Here is a 15,542-nt window from a genome sequence, read left to right on the forward strand (position 1 = left end):
TTCACTCTTTTAGGCAGCCATTTGACTGTTAGTCATTGAAGTATTTAACATCAGGTCACCTAAATGTCACTAAATCTCCCGAAAGCAGTTTCCTAGAGTCTGAACTCTGAGTGCCATACAGGTGCATAAAAGTCTGTTAAGACCACTGGGGACAAGCAGTTATGAAAGTCTTTATAAAGCTTGTAAGGAAGGTGGCATTCAGTAGAAAAACTGCGGGAAGAAAACTGCCTGAGAACTGAGGTAAATATTCTATGAGCAATGATACATTTTGATATTGAAGGGACTGTTGTGCTTCAGTTTCCTGTCATCAGCATTCGTTACGTATAGCTATGAAATCTGTGTGAAAAAAATTACTCCTTTTTCTATGTTTTAATTCTTTCTTTTTCCTTTCTAAACTCTTCTAGACTCCATAGATGGGAAACACGCTCGAAGGACTCAGTCCAGTACTCCCCTGGGAGAATTATTTGACCATGGACTGGATAGCTGGGCTACCTCCATTTTTGTGCTTTCTTTTTTTTCTGTCTGTTCCCGTGACAATGGGAAGACTGGAGTTTCTGTATATACAATGTATTTATATTTAAGCATTGTCTTGTTTAACTTTATGTGTTCACACTGGGAAAAATATAACACAGGAGTTCTTTTTCTTCCTTGGGGATACGATCTAAGCCAAGTGGTAAGTAATTATCATTCCTGTTCTTTTTATTTTTTAACTATGTTAGTGTTTTCATAATATTACAGAAATAGGAAAATATAGCTCAAGGCAAATGTATTTGACCAAAAGTTTGAATGTGAAATAGTGTAACCCTGAAAGTACTTCAGGAGTATTTCCTGAATTTGCAACAAAGAGACATTCTCAAGCAAGTTGTCAGGATCAGAGATTCATTGCCACACAGGCTTGCAGGAAGCCTAGCAGTCAGATGGCATACATGAGAAAGTCATTTAACTGTATTTGATTTATGATAGTAATAAGAATTATCTTGCAATCTGAAACCAAAAGCAATTATCCCATAAAAACTAAATTTTGAAATACTATGTGAATTAGTCCAACTAATATTTATTAACAATTGTGGTATTGTTGGTATTATACAATATTAGACTTTTTCCGTTCTGCCACCTCTTATATTGAATATGTGAGTGGAAATAAGTTTGTTCCTCTGCAATGAGCATACACTGTCATTAAATGGCTTTTACTGTTGAAAAAAAGTCAAAGTCATACCTTTAGATGTTTGGTTTTTGGGAATGGTGTAAACAGCATTCAGTAACATGAATTCCTTACTAGCCTGCAGCCAGTTCCCAGCTGACTTCCTTGACTGGCTTTCAGCCCTACCTCTGAGCGGATCTCTTCGTAAACCTGACCAGGCACCACAGTGAGTGATAGCCTCATTGCACAGATGAGGTGGTAGTAGTTAGTAGTAGTAGCGGTAGTAGCAACAGTAGTAGTAGCCTCATTGCACAAACAGGCAAGAGCCCAGCCCTCAGATTTCTGGGCTAGCGAGCTGCTTAGATAGCCAGGCTCTTGGAGCCTGAGGAGGACAGTCCCAGTCTCCGAAGTTTCCTGTCATAGGCATGAGATGAAAGGTGGAGCCAAATATATGTAATTGAGAGGAAGTTTGACAAATACTCAAATATGTATTTTTATGGAAAAATGGTATTTGAATTGATGGCTGCAGATGTATTGTTGTAAACATGATCACAATCCAATGGTTTGAGAACAACTCAGAGTTGTTGGTCCAGCTGTGATGCATCTGTTTCGTCCCCTAGAAAATGAGTTCTGGGAGAAGAAGTTGGCTCAGGACTAAGACATTAGGCAGCCAGCTGCTCTGGAAGTTTCAGCCGTATCTGTGTAAGGCTTCTTAGTGAAGTTCTTTCAGCAGGAGAGGAATGGCTATGTTCAAACCGATTTCACTAGTTGCTTAAATGATTGCTGTAGGTGTATAGGTGAATACTTAGAAAACTCTTTTTGGCTGCTACAGCATCAGGACTGTATTAGTGGTTAAATATGGGAGTGGTATCAGCTAATGGAGCACTACTGTTAACTCTGCCCGTGCCTGTTAGGGACCTCGGCCACTGTGACAGCTTTTCCATCTGGGAAATAACGGTGATAACATTTTCCTGTCTTGCACATTTGTGGTGAGGCTTAATTTCAGTAAAGACTGTAAAGAAGTATGATTAACTTGGCTGCAAGATGCTAACAGCTATTATTTCCTGTTCCCCTTTGATGCTGAATTGCTGTCTTGTATGCTTTCTTTCCTAGTAGCTTCTGTGATGATCTGCTTACAGTCAAAATGATAAGCGAATAAGTGTAAGGATTTTTTGATGCTATATAGCACAATCATGGATCGTATCAATGGAACAAAGGCTCTTTATTAAGCTTCCTGACTCTAGTACAGTTATCACTGAAGCAACCCACTGTAGTGGAAGATAAAACTTGAGAATAGCAAGTGTGATCTGGTTTCTGGTTTTTGTTCTACTCATCTTGCTCGATAGATAGACTGCCTAGGACTTAATTTTGGCATCCTTCCTTTTCTTTTTTCCTCCTCTTTTCTTTTCCTTTAGCACTCCAGCGATGGTAGATTGTACCATTAAAATGTCTGTATGTCAGTTTTCCCATCTATTAACTGAGGACAAAATCAAGACAAGGTTTGTGGGTCAAATATATGTATAGTTTTTTTTTTCTTTAGTCTGTACGTTATATATACCGGAAAGTTGTATGTTCTTTTCTAGCTGTACTAAGTGGTCTAGTAAAATATGTTAAGCCTATTACAAACATTGTTGTGCTCTTGTTTTGTAAGCCAATTCAGCAATTTCATATGATGGATGCACTATTAAAGGCAGTTATTCATCTCCATCTGCTTGGAGGAGAGGATATTGAGGTCATTAGCAAAGAGCTAGTGATAAGAGAGACAAGTATTGCCCTTGCTGTTTTTTTCACCACCTCTTTGCCAGATATTAACACAGTCACACTCAGAGGAACAGAGGGAGGGAGCACTTGTAGGCTGCTTTCAGACACATTCCAGACCTTTAGTTCATTATTTCTTCTGTGACATTTTAAGCTAGATTGCTAAGTGAATGTGTTTTAAATAATTTCACTGGCAATATGACGCTGTTGCATTAGCATGTCAAACGCTCAGGTGGTCCAGTCTCCTATTTTTGCTTTTAAAATTTATGGCAGGCAGCAGCTCAGGACCTTATTATCATCACAAAGCTCAGAAAATACTGCAGTTAATGTAAGTGTGCAAACAAATAACTGTGGACCCCCATGAAAACTTAGCTGTCGTGCTGCTCCCAGGACACTGCTGCTGAGTCAGCTCATTGTATGCAAATCCAGACGACGCTCTCCGACTGGCTGTGTGCTAATTGCGATATGAAAAGAAGTATTACTCATGATAAAAAAGCAGAGAAATTTGCAGAACTTAATGCGGATTGAGTTTATTTGTGACTTGATGACTCGTCAGAATTGGTAACCTACTTATGGTATGTGGGCTATAATTGGCACCTCAATTAGCTTTGCTTACAGCATGCAGCCACTTATAAGAAGCTGTGGTATGTAAACTTGAAAAACAGCTGTAATGTGTCTGAAAGGTAATTGGTCGGAAGACTGTTATGTTTATTGATGCAGCAGCAAGGAGAAAGCGTCTGCGGTAATGAAACCTTTCCCCTGCCTCTTCCCTCGAGTGCAGCCAGCTATCTAGTACTCACGCCTCTGCAGCCGGAAAAGGATGCAGGGAGAGGAGCCTTTTTATACCATGCCATCTGGGCAATTTTGGATGAACACACTTTAAAATAAGCACATCGATTGGCAACCCCCAAAATTATGGCCTGAGGAAAAGGCTAAAAAAAAGTGCTTGCTCTATTTTTTGAGAAACCATTTCAAATACATCTTGTAAAAGGAAAAAAGAAAAAAAAAAAAAACTCAGTCTTTTGTCGCAAGCCCAAACAAAGCAAGCTAATACCTACAGATTAAGTTTCTTGAAGAAAAGATAAGGCAAACTTTTCCTGAGAAATTAAATTTTTTAGCTTTCTGCTGTCAATTTTTGTGGACATCCTCTTCGTTGTGTAAAAAACTATTTTTTCCCTGAAATATTTAAGTATACCCCAACCCTGCAGTTTCTTTTCCTAAGCCACTGCAGAGGAGTTCATAATAGGGGAGCGAAGTACTTATTTTTCCCGAACAATAAACTAGTGCTACCTCTGCTTACATTGGTACCGCAGGCTTGAGATCAGTCTTGAGTATTATAGGAAACTAACCCTTTTTCAAAATAGAAGAGAAGATAAGAACTGCATGAGAACTGGACTGATCCAGACAGATTCTCCACATCCCTTCTGGGCCGTGGGGCTGCCCCGCTGCCCAGCACCGTCCCACGTCCCCCGGTGAGGACACACCACCCACCTAGGAACTCCAAACAAGTGACACATCTCAGGCAGGCAGCAGCCTAAGCACTGTAGGAGCTACTTTTCTCCATCCTTTCAGTATTTGTCAGAATTGGAGAAGGAGGTTTTCCAATGCCATATGCCAATTTATTTTACCTTGCACTCTTTTGTCAAACAGTTTACAAAACTTGTTCTGGAGCAACTACTGTTTTGGGAATCAACAAAGAAATCCAGAGCAATGCAAATACACATGGATCTTTCAAACACTTTGAAACGTCTTTAATTAAAAAGGACAGATCATGCTAAAACTAACTCCTATTCAAGTCATATGTAGGAAACTGTTAGTATTACTTTTTTTAGGCAAAGTTTGTCATATTTCTTTTAAGAGAATATATAACCCTATATTTTAAATGATTTTGTTCTTCAGTTGTTCATCTGGAGCACAGGATTAACAAAACTATTGTAATATGCTAGAGAAATTTAATTTTACAGTAAAATTAATATTTTGTATTTTGCAGAGTCATAAAGATTTTAATAGCATTACCAGTATACTTAAAAATTGATGAGAAAATGTTTTTTTTTTCTGTGCAATACAAGCATGCACCATGCATATATGAAAAACACATTTGCAGAAAAGGAAATCATTTAGAAGGAGGGAATTTTGTGTGTGTGCGTGTGTGTGTGTATTTTAAAACACCTTGGTCACAAAGCTAATACCCATTGTAGTGGAAAGACAGGAAAGGGATGATGATTTTCAAAAATCAGATTTCTGAGAGAATTGTTATAAGGTTAAAAGCTGAGAGATTTTGAGGAGTTACAGTACCTTGTGTAGAACAGAATTCTCCAAACATCACGTGGAAGAAGCATTCTGCTGATTTTACAGATGGAGAATAGCGACTAAATTGTTGACATTAAAAAAATGTGATAATATGTAGTGAGCCACTGCTTAGAATCCAGCTGTCCTGCTGTTCAGCTAGAGGCTGCCATGTCAAAGAACCTGTAAACTAACACCATGTATTTTCTGATTTTGTCTTCATTAAGTACTATTGCCTCCTCGTAGATGAGGCCTATACAAACCAGAATTTTGCCTGGTCAGATGCTGCAGAGAGTTAGAATGTCCCAGTTTGTGTCGGACACTAACTTGCTATACAGTCTTTACTTGTGTCATTTAATTTGGACTTCTCATTTTACAAAAGATTATAATTATGCATACTTGATAAAAATTAGAGTTGTATCTGAAAAGTACTAAAGCAAATCTGCCAGAGATATGAATAAAACACCTAGTCTTATTCTTATGTACTCAGCTGCGCTTGGGAACACTGCTTTACTTTTTTTTTTTTTTTTTTTAAACTGGCAATGTCTTTTTAAAGTGGTCAACAAGTTTATGTAGCTGACTAACATACTCAGTTTTTATCTAATAATTTTGACAGTATTAAATTTTTGCAAGATTTTAATTAAACCAAAAGAAAAAAAATTAAGTCTTGTGTTAGATCAAAGGAAACAGCTATAGTTTCTTATATTTCCAACTTTCGACGTGTGAGAGTAAGTTCAAGATGTCCATCAAAGCCAGTTAGAGTTTTATCATCAACTTTGTTGGGGCCAGGAGTCCATCCATCATCTTCTGTGGATAGAATGCAGTTTCTTTATAACACCAACTGTTAGCTCAGCTGCAGTCACTTGTAAAGCCCATTAGACACATCCGGCATTCAGACCAAATTTTTTGCTTACAGTCTTCAGTGACCCAAGGTGTGTTTTTATACTAGTGCCTGCACCTCTCCATTGCAGATCTCTGGCGCTGCTTATTCTTGCACAGGCAATTCAAGCATCCAATTCCGTGATTGCCCATTTGGGCAAAACTTTTTAAAAGTTATATAATGATAGGGCAGGAATCTAGAATTTATAGTCAGAGAGGTAAGTGACGTCAAACATAGTAATATCTAAGTTTAATTAGAGGTTTAATTAACAAGAGTGTTCTGCTACTAATCTGGCATCTTAAACAGGCTGTTATCTATCAAAAGCTTTTCAGTTTACCTTTAAATTCAAGTAGTCACATTTACCTTAGTTGCATTTAGAAGACTGGAAATGTGTTCATGAAAGTTAAAAATAAACCCATAATATAGTAAAAACTAGTTGTTTTACAAAACTAAACAAAAAATAGTAAAATCTAGAATACAGGTAAGGTTGAAAAATATTTGTGATTTCAAAGTGAGAAGGTATATTGAATGGAAAAAAGACAGTTATTGAATGTTACCCAGCAATAAATAAATAAATACCTGCTCTTTTAAGTGGCATTATACTTATCGTGGTTGTTCTAATTTAGAGCGAGGGTGAATGTTCACAGGTCATTATTAATCCAGGCCCAGAACAGCTCAGGAGGTTGAGCCACTGAGCATGCAACATACTGACACTTAGGATTGCTTTAGCAAAATTGTAAATGGTTGAAAACTAAGTATGCCAGAACGAAGGAGGAGAAAAGTTAGGGTGGCTGGGCACCAGCACCCAAAGGAATTGCAGTAGAGTGGGTGCCTGGAGTAGGGGAGGAAAGGGGCTTCAAAGGGAGGGGTCTGACGAGATGGCGTCAAGGGCAAAGTGCCTTAGAAACCACTGTATTACATTCAGTACTGCATTTGCACGTTACAGCCCTAAAATGGTCAAACTTCAGCAAGTTATGCCACAAACAGTGCTGCTACAAGTAATGCAATGGGAATGAAAGCTACTGCTGTAGGCTTTCGGCTGCACAAAGATTTCTGACCTCAGCTGGGTCACAAAATTCTCTCTGAATAGAAAGTAAAAACTGCATTTACATCATTACTAAAACGGGAGATGCTTAAGCGTATCGAGTGACTCATGAGCCTTGGGTATGAATCCTTTCATTATTAATGAAGTTTGACTACTTGTTTCTCTTTCCATCTTGTAATGATGTTATCTGTCAAACAAATTAAAAATCAGGGAAGACTTCCATTCCCTCCCCCTCTTTTCATGTCTTCATATTCAGTTGAATTCTTTGCACATTTCTTGTGAACTTAGATTTTTCTCTCTCAGATATTTCGATGTGATCAGTCCAAGAGAAAATAGATTGTGTAGTGGCAAAAATAATTATATTGCTAAATCAGATTTGGATGCCTGTATTCAAATACATGGAAGTGCATTTGTGGTGGGAAGATCTGGTTTTATGAAGGGATCTAAAAATAGGACTTTTTGAAAAGGTACGCCAATAACACCACATGAGAACAAATACACACATTAGCAGGGAAGTTGCCTGCTTAGTTTATTTCCTACTTTTTAAATCATTTTGTTGGTTTTCTTGGAAGCTGCTTCGGTACCTAGAAGTAATTATTTTGGGGTGGCACCATAAGCTCTTGTAATGTGGGGAGGAGACTGGAAGAAAATAAGAGATCTTTTGTTCTTGATTGTGTGTTGAGGTGATAAGTGAATTTTTTCTGCCTTTAGAAATAAAGGATTTTTTAAAGGACTTTATCCTTTTTCTACAGGTATTAATAGCAGCATATCTGCTGACTGGTGCTGTTGGTGTGGAAGTTTGGCACAACCCTGTCCTGTTTGGTTATTACATTACAGATATATTAGTAATCTTGCTAATCGGTAAGTGTCCAACAGATCTGTGGAAGACTGTGCTGTTTTTTAATTATTTTGATTAGATAGTTCTTATATTACCTTCATAATTTTTTGTCCATCTGTAAGTGTTGGGAATTCCAAAAAACGCATTGATAGAGCTATTTAATAGGTTTTATACTGGAATAATTTGAAAAAGTAGATCATTTTGGAGACATTTTTCCTTGTTCTATTCATACCTGCTGTACACAAATGATAAAGAAAATGTTCCTTAATTCCATGTGGAGTTGAGTATTCTATGCTGGCAGGTTAACTATTTTTCAAAGTTGCAGGAATTTCTGCTGTCACTCAGATAACCAGTTCACATTTACATATGGTATAAATCTAACTTTTTAGCCTGCAGCACAATATGATTCCAAATCTTATGGAAAGAAAGAATAAAGGTATTATTTAAATAATGTTAGGTGGCACAACTGTAAGTCCGACAAGGAGTCTAGGGGATTGCTAAGCGCTTTGAAAAATTAGTTGTAGAACAGAAAAAATTACTTGTAGAACAGAAGTGATGCATTTTTCATACATACAAATAACCTCTGTGCTCATTTGCTTATTTGATGCTGCTGCTGTAGTTTGAAAAAGTATTGAGCATTTCTTAAACTGTTACAGCTAGGTTGAAGCAAAAGTAGTTATATTTTAACAGTTTAAAATATGGTAGTCCCAGATAAAAACATGCATGTGGGAAATAACTTCAATATGTTGCTTAAAAAGTGAAAAAAGAATCTTATGCGTTTTATAGATTTTTATGTGAACATTCAAATTAGGAAAAGAGGGGACCAACAAAGTGTTTGACACATCCGGTAAAGACATATATCCCAAGAAATGTCTTTAATCCTTGAGCCAAAAAAAGGATATTGAAGTTCACTGACTCTAACTAGGAACTATCTGAGTATTTCCTGGAGGAAAATTTGAATCTACTACGTTCACATATGTTCTCACCATCTTTTCTCATAGACAGATCTTCAGAAGATACTGTCCTAAGCCTCTGTGGTGCTTACCAGAATTCACAAATCCTAAAGAACTTCTGAAATGACCCTGTATTTTGGCTTTGTTTTTTGTAAGCTGCACGGACAAGGATATGTTTTGACAGTTCCTTGTGTTTCATCCGGAGTGTAAAGTTGACCGCATGTGACTGAGGTGGTACAGTGTTTTTATTTGTCAGGCTTGGTTTTTGCACTCTTAAGAAAATAAATAACAGAAGGGGAAAAAACAGAGCTTGCCTTTTTAATAGTTGATAAATTATTCAACTTATATCATCACATCATTGTGCTTAAAAAATGCCCTCTGGTGGCTGGTAATAGATGAAGGGAATAGGGAATGATCTGAGCTCAGGAAGTTGCACTGCAAGTCCCAGAGAGATGGATGCTAGCTTGTCCAGAAGTGGCAAGTTAGATATGTGTTAGTGTTATATGTCAGCATGAACTACCCCATTGAACACACTTTTTCTGTGCCACGCATATCACTTCTTTCGTTCTTGTCACTAAGGGACATGACAACCAGTTCAGTGCATAAAGTGATGACTTCCCTAGTGCTTGGGAAGTCATGGATGAAGGTTTAGTTCACACTGTTCAACATGTGAAGATGATTTGTGGTAGGGAAGGACATCAGTGCCATAAAATCTGCAGAAGCAAGCAGCCTTTTACGTATTCAGCCAAAAATAACTGTGAAAAAAAGATTAATGTCTCTTTCCAGTTACGAAGTGCTGCTTCTGTCTCATACAGTACTCATGCATGAATGGATCCTTAGGCAGAACACTGAGTGGTTCTTCCATCTTTGTCCCAGGCAGATTAGGCATAAATTCTTTAAAAACATTGTTTTCACACAGTATCGACAGTGCCACTAGCAGGGCAGCCTTTTCAGCTTAATATAGCTAAATATTGGTTTTAAGTATGCAGTGAACTGTCTTGATTGACTGTATTATTACCAAATAGTCACAGTACACTGTAACTTTTTAAAAACCAGATGCTAATTTTAAATTGTATTGTGTTAAAATAAGAGAGCAACTTCCACTTAGGATCACATAGATTCAGAAAACAATTCAACTTCATCACAGGTTTGAATCTCTGTTCAGCGACAGTGATTAAAGTGGTTATCATTGGGTGACCTGTGTGCAGTGAATATGGATGAATGGATGTATAAAGTTAGCAGAAGCTTACAATAAATTACAAGACTTCGCGGTGATTACTAAAAACCTGTAAGTCTAACCTTCAGCAAGGGCTGAGCAAGTAGGAAGATTGAGCTATTTCTTCGCTTAGAGAGAGACTGGAGCAAGTTTATCTTGCTCATTCAGATCTGTTTTTATCAGAAAACCTACTCTCTAGCATTTTCAGTTAAATGCCCTTGTGACTACTTAAAATACAAAGCGACGCAGTAGGTCTGTGATGCTTTTTACGAGTTTGTTTCCCAGGACCCTGAGAAGAGCTATTAAACTCTAACTGGCTATCCTTTACTATTTGATGGCATTTATTAGTTGCTAGTGTTTGTTTTAACAATGAACCTGTATCTGTTTCATGAATATTTGGCAAAGTACATGCGTGTAGTTTCTTGCTTTTACTGTTCTGTACGCAACAGGAGTTCATCTGCTGAGCTCTCACTTTTCTGGAAACAGCTGGGCTTTAGCTAGTACCTTTTAAGGTGGGAAGAAATCCAAATGAGAAGAACAAGAGTGGAATTTTTCAAATGTCGTTCCTGGAGTTTCTGTTTAAAAAAAAAGAAAAGAAAAGAAATATCCCATATATAACCTACAGATGAACTCTACTATAAGCACATCCTCAGTGGAAGCTGTGGTTTCACCAGGTGACACTCATTCCCTGAAAATGGAATTTTTATCAGGTGCCAGAACACACAAAGATATACATAAAACTGCAGCAATACTGGTGTTTAGATTAGATATTTTAGGAAAGCCTCCCAAGAGAGGATTTTACATATGTTCTTGGGAACTCTCTAGCACAGTGAAGGCCAAGGCTTGAGCTGCTGAGCAGTGACGTTGGAGGACTCCCTTGTGAAACAGAGAAAACTCTGCAGAGTATTTTATGGGGATTCTTTTGCTACCCAGTGAATAGAAACACATAATTTTCGCAGTCAGTGAATGCAATTCCATCTTGAGGTTCCAGTCCTTAAGCTCCAAAACGCACACCTAGCTAAACACCAAACAAAATAAATAAGGCTCTTCTTCTGTTTCCATAGTGTGTTATCCTGGCTGCTAGACAGAAATGCCTCTTCTCTCTTCACATGAAAGTAGCCAGACCTTTCTAACATTATGTGCATGAGTGCTCAGCTGGAACTGATTACTTGTGGTCTCAGCAAGGCTCTTGTGGATGACACTCCAAAGGCCTTGTTGGGATTTAAACACAATTGTCCCATAGCACTGTCTGCCTAACTAGGGTCTCTCCAGAGGACACCACTGGGGTGAGGGTTATCATTTTGGCCCCTCCAGGGTACCCGAAATGTCTAGCATTCTCTGTCACTGTGCTATCAGGTTGTGAGTGATATAAAATGTTTATAATGAGCATTCTGAAACAGTTAATTCTCTAGATGAAGTCTAGTACCTCAAATGAAAGCCACAAGATGCTATAAACTTCATAAGATTTTCATTGAGAAATAAAAACCAGTAATTCAGGGAGGCGCATTATTAATTGATCATGGTTTCCTGAGGATTTCTGCCATCAATTTGCAATTAGATGACATATCAGATGCATGTCCTGAATGAAACTTTTCCCATAGTTGGGACATTCATGCTAGCTTCCTATGCGATGGATTGTGTTACGTCTAATAAAAGTATGAGTTCAGTCCTCTTTAGTCTTGGGTCGTAAGTGTAGATAGGTACTAGGTCTGTTCTCCTCTACCTGACTGTTTATCTCCATGCAACTTACAGAAAGTTTCTTCCGATCTGTTGAATTTGTTCGTAATTGACCAGAGACTCAGTAGTTATGGTAGGATGCACACGAGCAGGCAAAGTATGATCACATCAGCTTCATTTCCTAGGAAACCAGATTGCAAAAATGACTCCTGGATGCACAGAAAGATTCCTTCTGCTCCTCAGTATTAACTGCCACCAGGGAAATATACTTTGTGGTTAAAGGGCCACTAGAGCGTAGAGTGGATGCGATGCAATTCAGTGGTGTGTGGCACATAGGTTGGATAATTCCGTAATCCAGAAATAGTGGCACGTTTGACTCCACCTTATCTGGTTGGTAGCACTCAGATCTCCTGGCTAGTGAAGTCTGTGGCAAAGTTGGCACAGATTTCCACAGTACAGGTTCAAACACACAGGTTCAAATGTGAATGGAGTACTAAGAGCTGTCAGAGATCTGAAACTTGAACTTTCTTTTAGAAAGGGGGCCAAAGTATTCAGAATTTTTTCCTGTGATGTGTATTGGATTGAGTTGCATGTTCCTTGGGATGCACTCATTTTCAGAGCTATTTAACTGTCTAAAGTACGGAATAAACATAAGCAGTAACATAACAACAGCAAAAAACTAATGATGAGACCAAGCTACAACATTTGAAACATGCCAAGTATATGCATTGTCATGCTGGATTAACCCAGCTATCCATCTAAAATAGTGCCTTGTTCTTAAACAGTGGCCTATATCGTATGTACCAAAGGAGGACACAGAAGTTTTTGCAATGAACAGTTATACAATAGTCTGTCCTTTTTTCAGTATTATAAAAGGTTTAGATGGCCATGACCGAACAGTCATGGTCAGAAAGTCACATTTCTTTGGTTAAGAACATATTTTTTTGTCTATATCAGCATTAAAGTAGAAGTTAAAGTGTACCTGTAATTTTATTCACTTGAATATATCTCAGAGTCCTTAAGGCTAATCCTTAGGGGCGTTTATCCCCTATGAATCCATTCAGCAATTCTGCATTATAGCAAGTAGGCAGATTTCTTTTGGCTGAAGCAATCTGAATGTGGTACTCTAACTCTGCTCTAGGAAACTGCTGCTGAATGAGACAAGTTGCTTTCTCATGCTGTTTTTAGAAAACTTGGAATCTTATGAACCTCTGTAGCAAGATCTTGGATTTCTTTTGCAGTAATGCAAAGCACTAATGACAAAGTCAACAAAATGCATTTCTGACAGTAGAAGGAATGAGCTTTTGTTTGTTTACATCTATTACTTACTTTTTTTTCTTTTTTTTTGCTTCATATCAATAAGTCATTTTGTGGTGGCTTCCTATGGCTCCCGTTGGAAAGTGGCTGATCATTCTGCTTTACTAATGAATAGCTAAGTGATTAAACAGAAAGTGATATGTTCTCAAAATTTTATGACTTGTACAGGCCTTGACTGGCCTTCTTTTAGAAGTGTAGTTAACATGTATTGGCTTGTGGATATGTCTGTCACCATTTTAGCATCCTTTAAAGCACAGTTGTGACAGATTGCATGAGACTTCATTGAAGTAAAGGGTGTGAAATACCCACCTGTCATTCAGGATAAACATAAAAAGCAGCTAAGTTAATGTTTGGAGTAACTCATCTGAAATAGCCAGAACAATAACCCAGAAAGCAAGAGCACTGAAGGCCAAAGGCAGAGTGGTTTCATGCGGTACTAATTGCAAGTGGGAATGGGTACTGGTTCATGGTGTAATTTGTGAAGAGCCACTTCACAGCTAGCAAGAGCCTAAAAGAAAGCAAAACAAGGGCGCTCACTAGGCAGAGCGCTTCTGCCACCCAGTCCTGGGCTTTCAAATAAAGAAGCGCTTTCTCTGGTGCTTGATTCTTGCTGTGCCCAGAAAGGGAGAACTTCATGTACATGCTTTGTAAATAGGACTACATCAAAGAAGCAACTGTATCCATAAATATATTTCTTATTCTGTACTACACTGACCAATTCAAGAGAGAGATGTATAGACTGTAAATCAGAAAGCATGCTAAGTGCACACCTTTATAGCCTTTGTTCTCCAGAAGCATCTTGCATGCTGAACATCCAAAACATACACAGCAATTTGCGCATGAGGACAGTGCTCATGTTTACATGGTGCTCTTTATCCATATCAAATCATTTTGTACAGTGTAGATATGTTTGGATGTGTTTTCATGTATGTTTAAATTGCTTGATTTGTTCAGACTTTACAGGCTCAATTAAGTCTGAAAATTACATGTTCATTTTCCAAGACTTTTTTTTTCAATTACTAAGTGCTTCTGAGTTTGCTATTGTATATAATAATAAAATGTAATTTTATGATCAGTGGACAGCTCAAGACATAATTATCTGTTTGCACAACCAATTTAAAAAGTTGTCTTCTCTAGAAATGGCCACGAAAATCCAAATGTTCCATAAAAAGCTGCTGTTCTAGTTACAAGTGCTTCTAAATATTCATCTTTTAATGAAACTTGCTTTTAGGTACTGATTGGTGTGCTAAACATTCAGTGTGTTAAGATCTTTCCATATGTCTAGCTACTTTAAATGTGGAAGAAATTGAAAGAAATGTGGGAAAACTATACAGAGATTTTTTCAAAACTGCGAGACCTAAATATTTTTAATCTGTTTTTTTTTTTTTTTTGGTCTAGTTGCTAAGAAAGTGCAAAAATGTATTTAACATCCCATTTCTTTAACAAGCATTGACTATGATGAATTACAAATCTAGAGGTAGAAAGGGTAAGCAGTTAAGCAGTATACTGAAAAAGGCAACGTGGAGTGATGAACAACTGAAGCATCAGACAGGAGTGCGACACGTTAATTTTGTAGCCTGAAATGCAACTACAACTGCTCAGTGTTAAAAGAGTTGTTTTTTACTGAGCTAAACTTCTGCAATATTCCAAGGAAAAGGTCTGCACAGAGCTCTTCACTGCAGCCAACATGGGAGGAAATTTTATTGCTCTGAGAAGACTTTTTTTGTTGGGGGGATGGGAAGAGGAATGGAAAGATCCTTATCTGAACAAATTCTCTCCGCTTCAAGTGTGGTGTCCACCTAAAAATGACATCAGGATATTGTACTGTCTGAGTTTTGGACTTTGAAATATCAGGAAGATACAATTACTAAAAACTATTTCAGCTGCTGGTTTTACTACTGTTTTCTTAGGACAGTGTAAGGATGGTTCACTTGTCAGAAACATAGCAACAAATGTGATTTGCAATTAGAAAGGAATGGAGAAGAAACAGCTAAGATAAACATAATTCCTCCTTTGAAGTGATATAATTTGTTAAAATAGTGTTTCAGGTGTACAGTTGCTTCTTTACTTAGTGTTTAAAATCTGTGAAGTTTGGTATGTTCAGGAACCTGGTTACCTGAGCTAGACTTTTCCACCTCTGTCTGAAAGTCACGAGAGATCTCTCTTGTTGGCTACTGAAAGAGCATTTTCTGGAATGACAGTAGTGTTAGGACTTCATGTCTGGACTTACCTTCTCTTTCTGTACAACAAAGAAGTCCGTATTTTACAGAAATGTCTAAATTCAGGTACAGAAGCCACACTAAGTAAGTACATTGTGCTGTGGACTCATAGGCCAGCAGTCTACAGGTTTTGGATAGCGCATGGTTAAGATGCCCTCATGGAGTTAAGCTTAAGTATGTTGCCATTGGATTAGGGTGAGAGACTAACGCAG

General features: G+C 37.8%; 1 protein-coding gene across 1 annotated transcript in view; it reads left to right on the plus strand.

The window, feature by feature from the left end:
- LOC146589384 (ethanolaminephosphotransferase 1-like) overlaps nucleotides 1–15,542 on the plus strand; it is a 57,398-nt gene that overhangs the window by 26,347 nt on the left and 15,509 nt on the right. The window contains exons 5-6 of the mRNA XM_085316262.1: nucleotides 405–673; nucleotides 7,863–7,971. Coding sequence (XP_085172388.1) covers nucleotides 405–673; nucleotides 7,863–7,971 — 378 coding nt within the window. The remainder of the gene's footprint in view (nucleotides 1–404; nucleotides 674–7,862; nucleotides 7,972–15,542) is intronic.

This window comes from Rhea americana, unplaced genomic scaffold (assembly GCF_003343005.1).
Source record: "Rhea americana isolate MKP2758 unplaced genomic scaffold, rheAme1 scaffold_46, whole genome shotgun sequence".
Lineage (NCBI taxonomy): Eukaryota > Metazoa > Chordata > Aves > Rheiformes > Rheidae > Rhea > Rhea americana.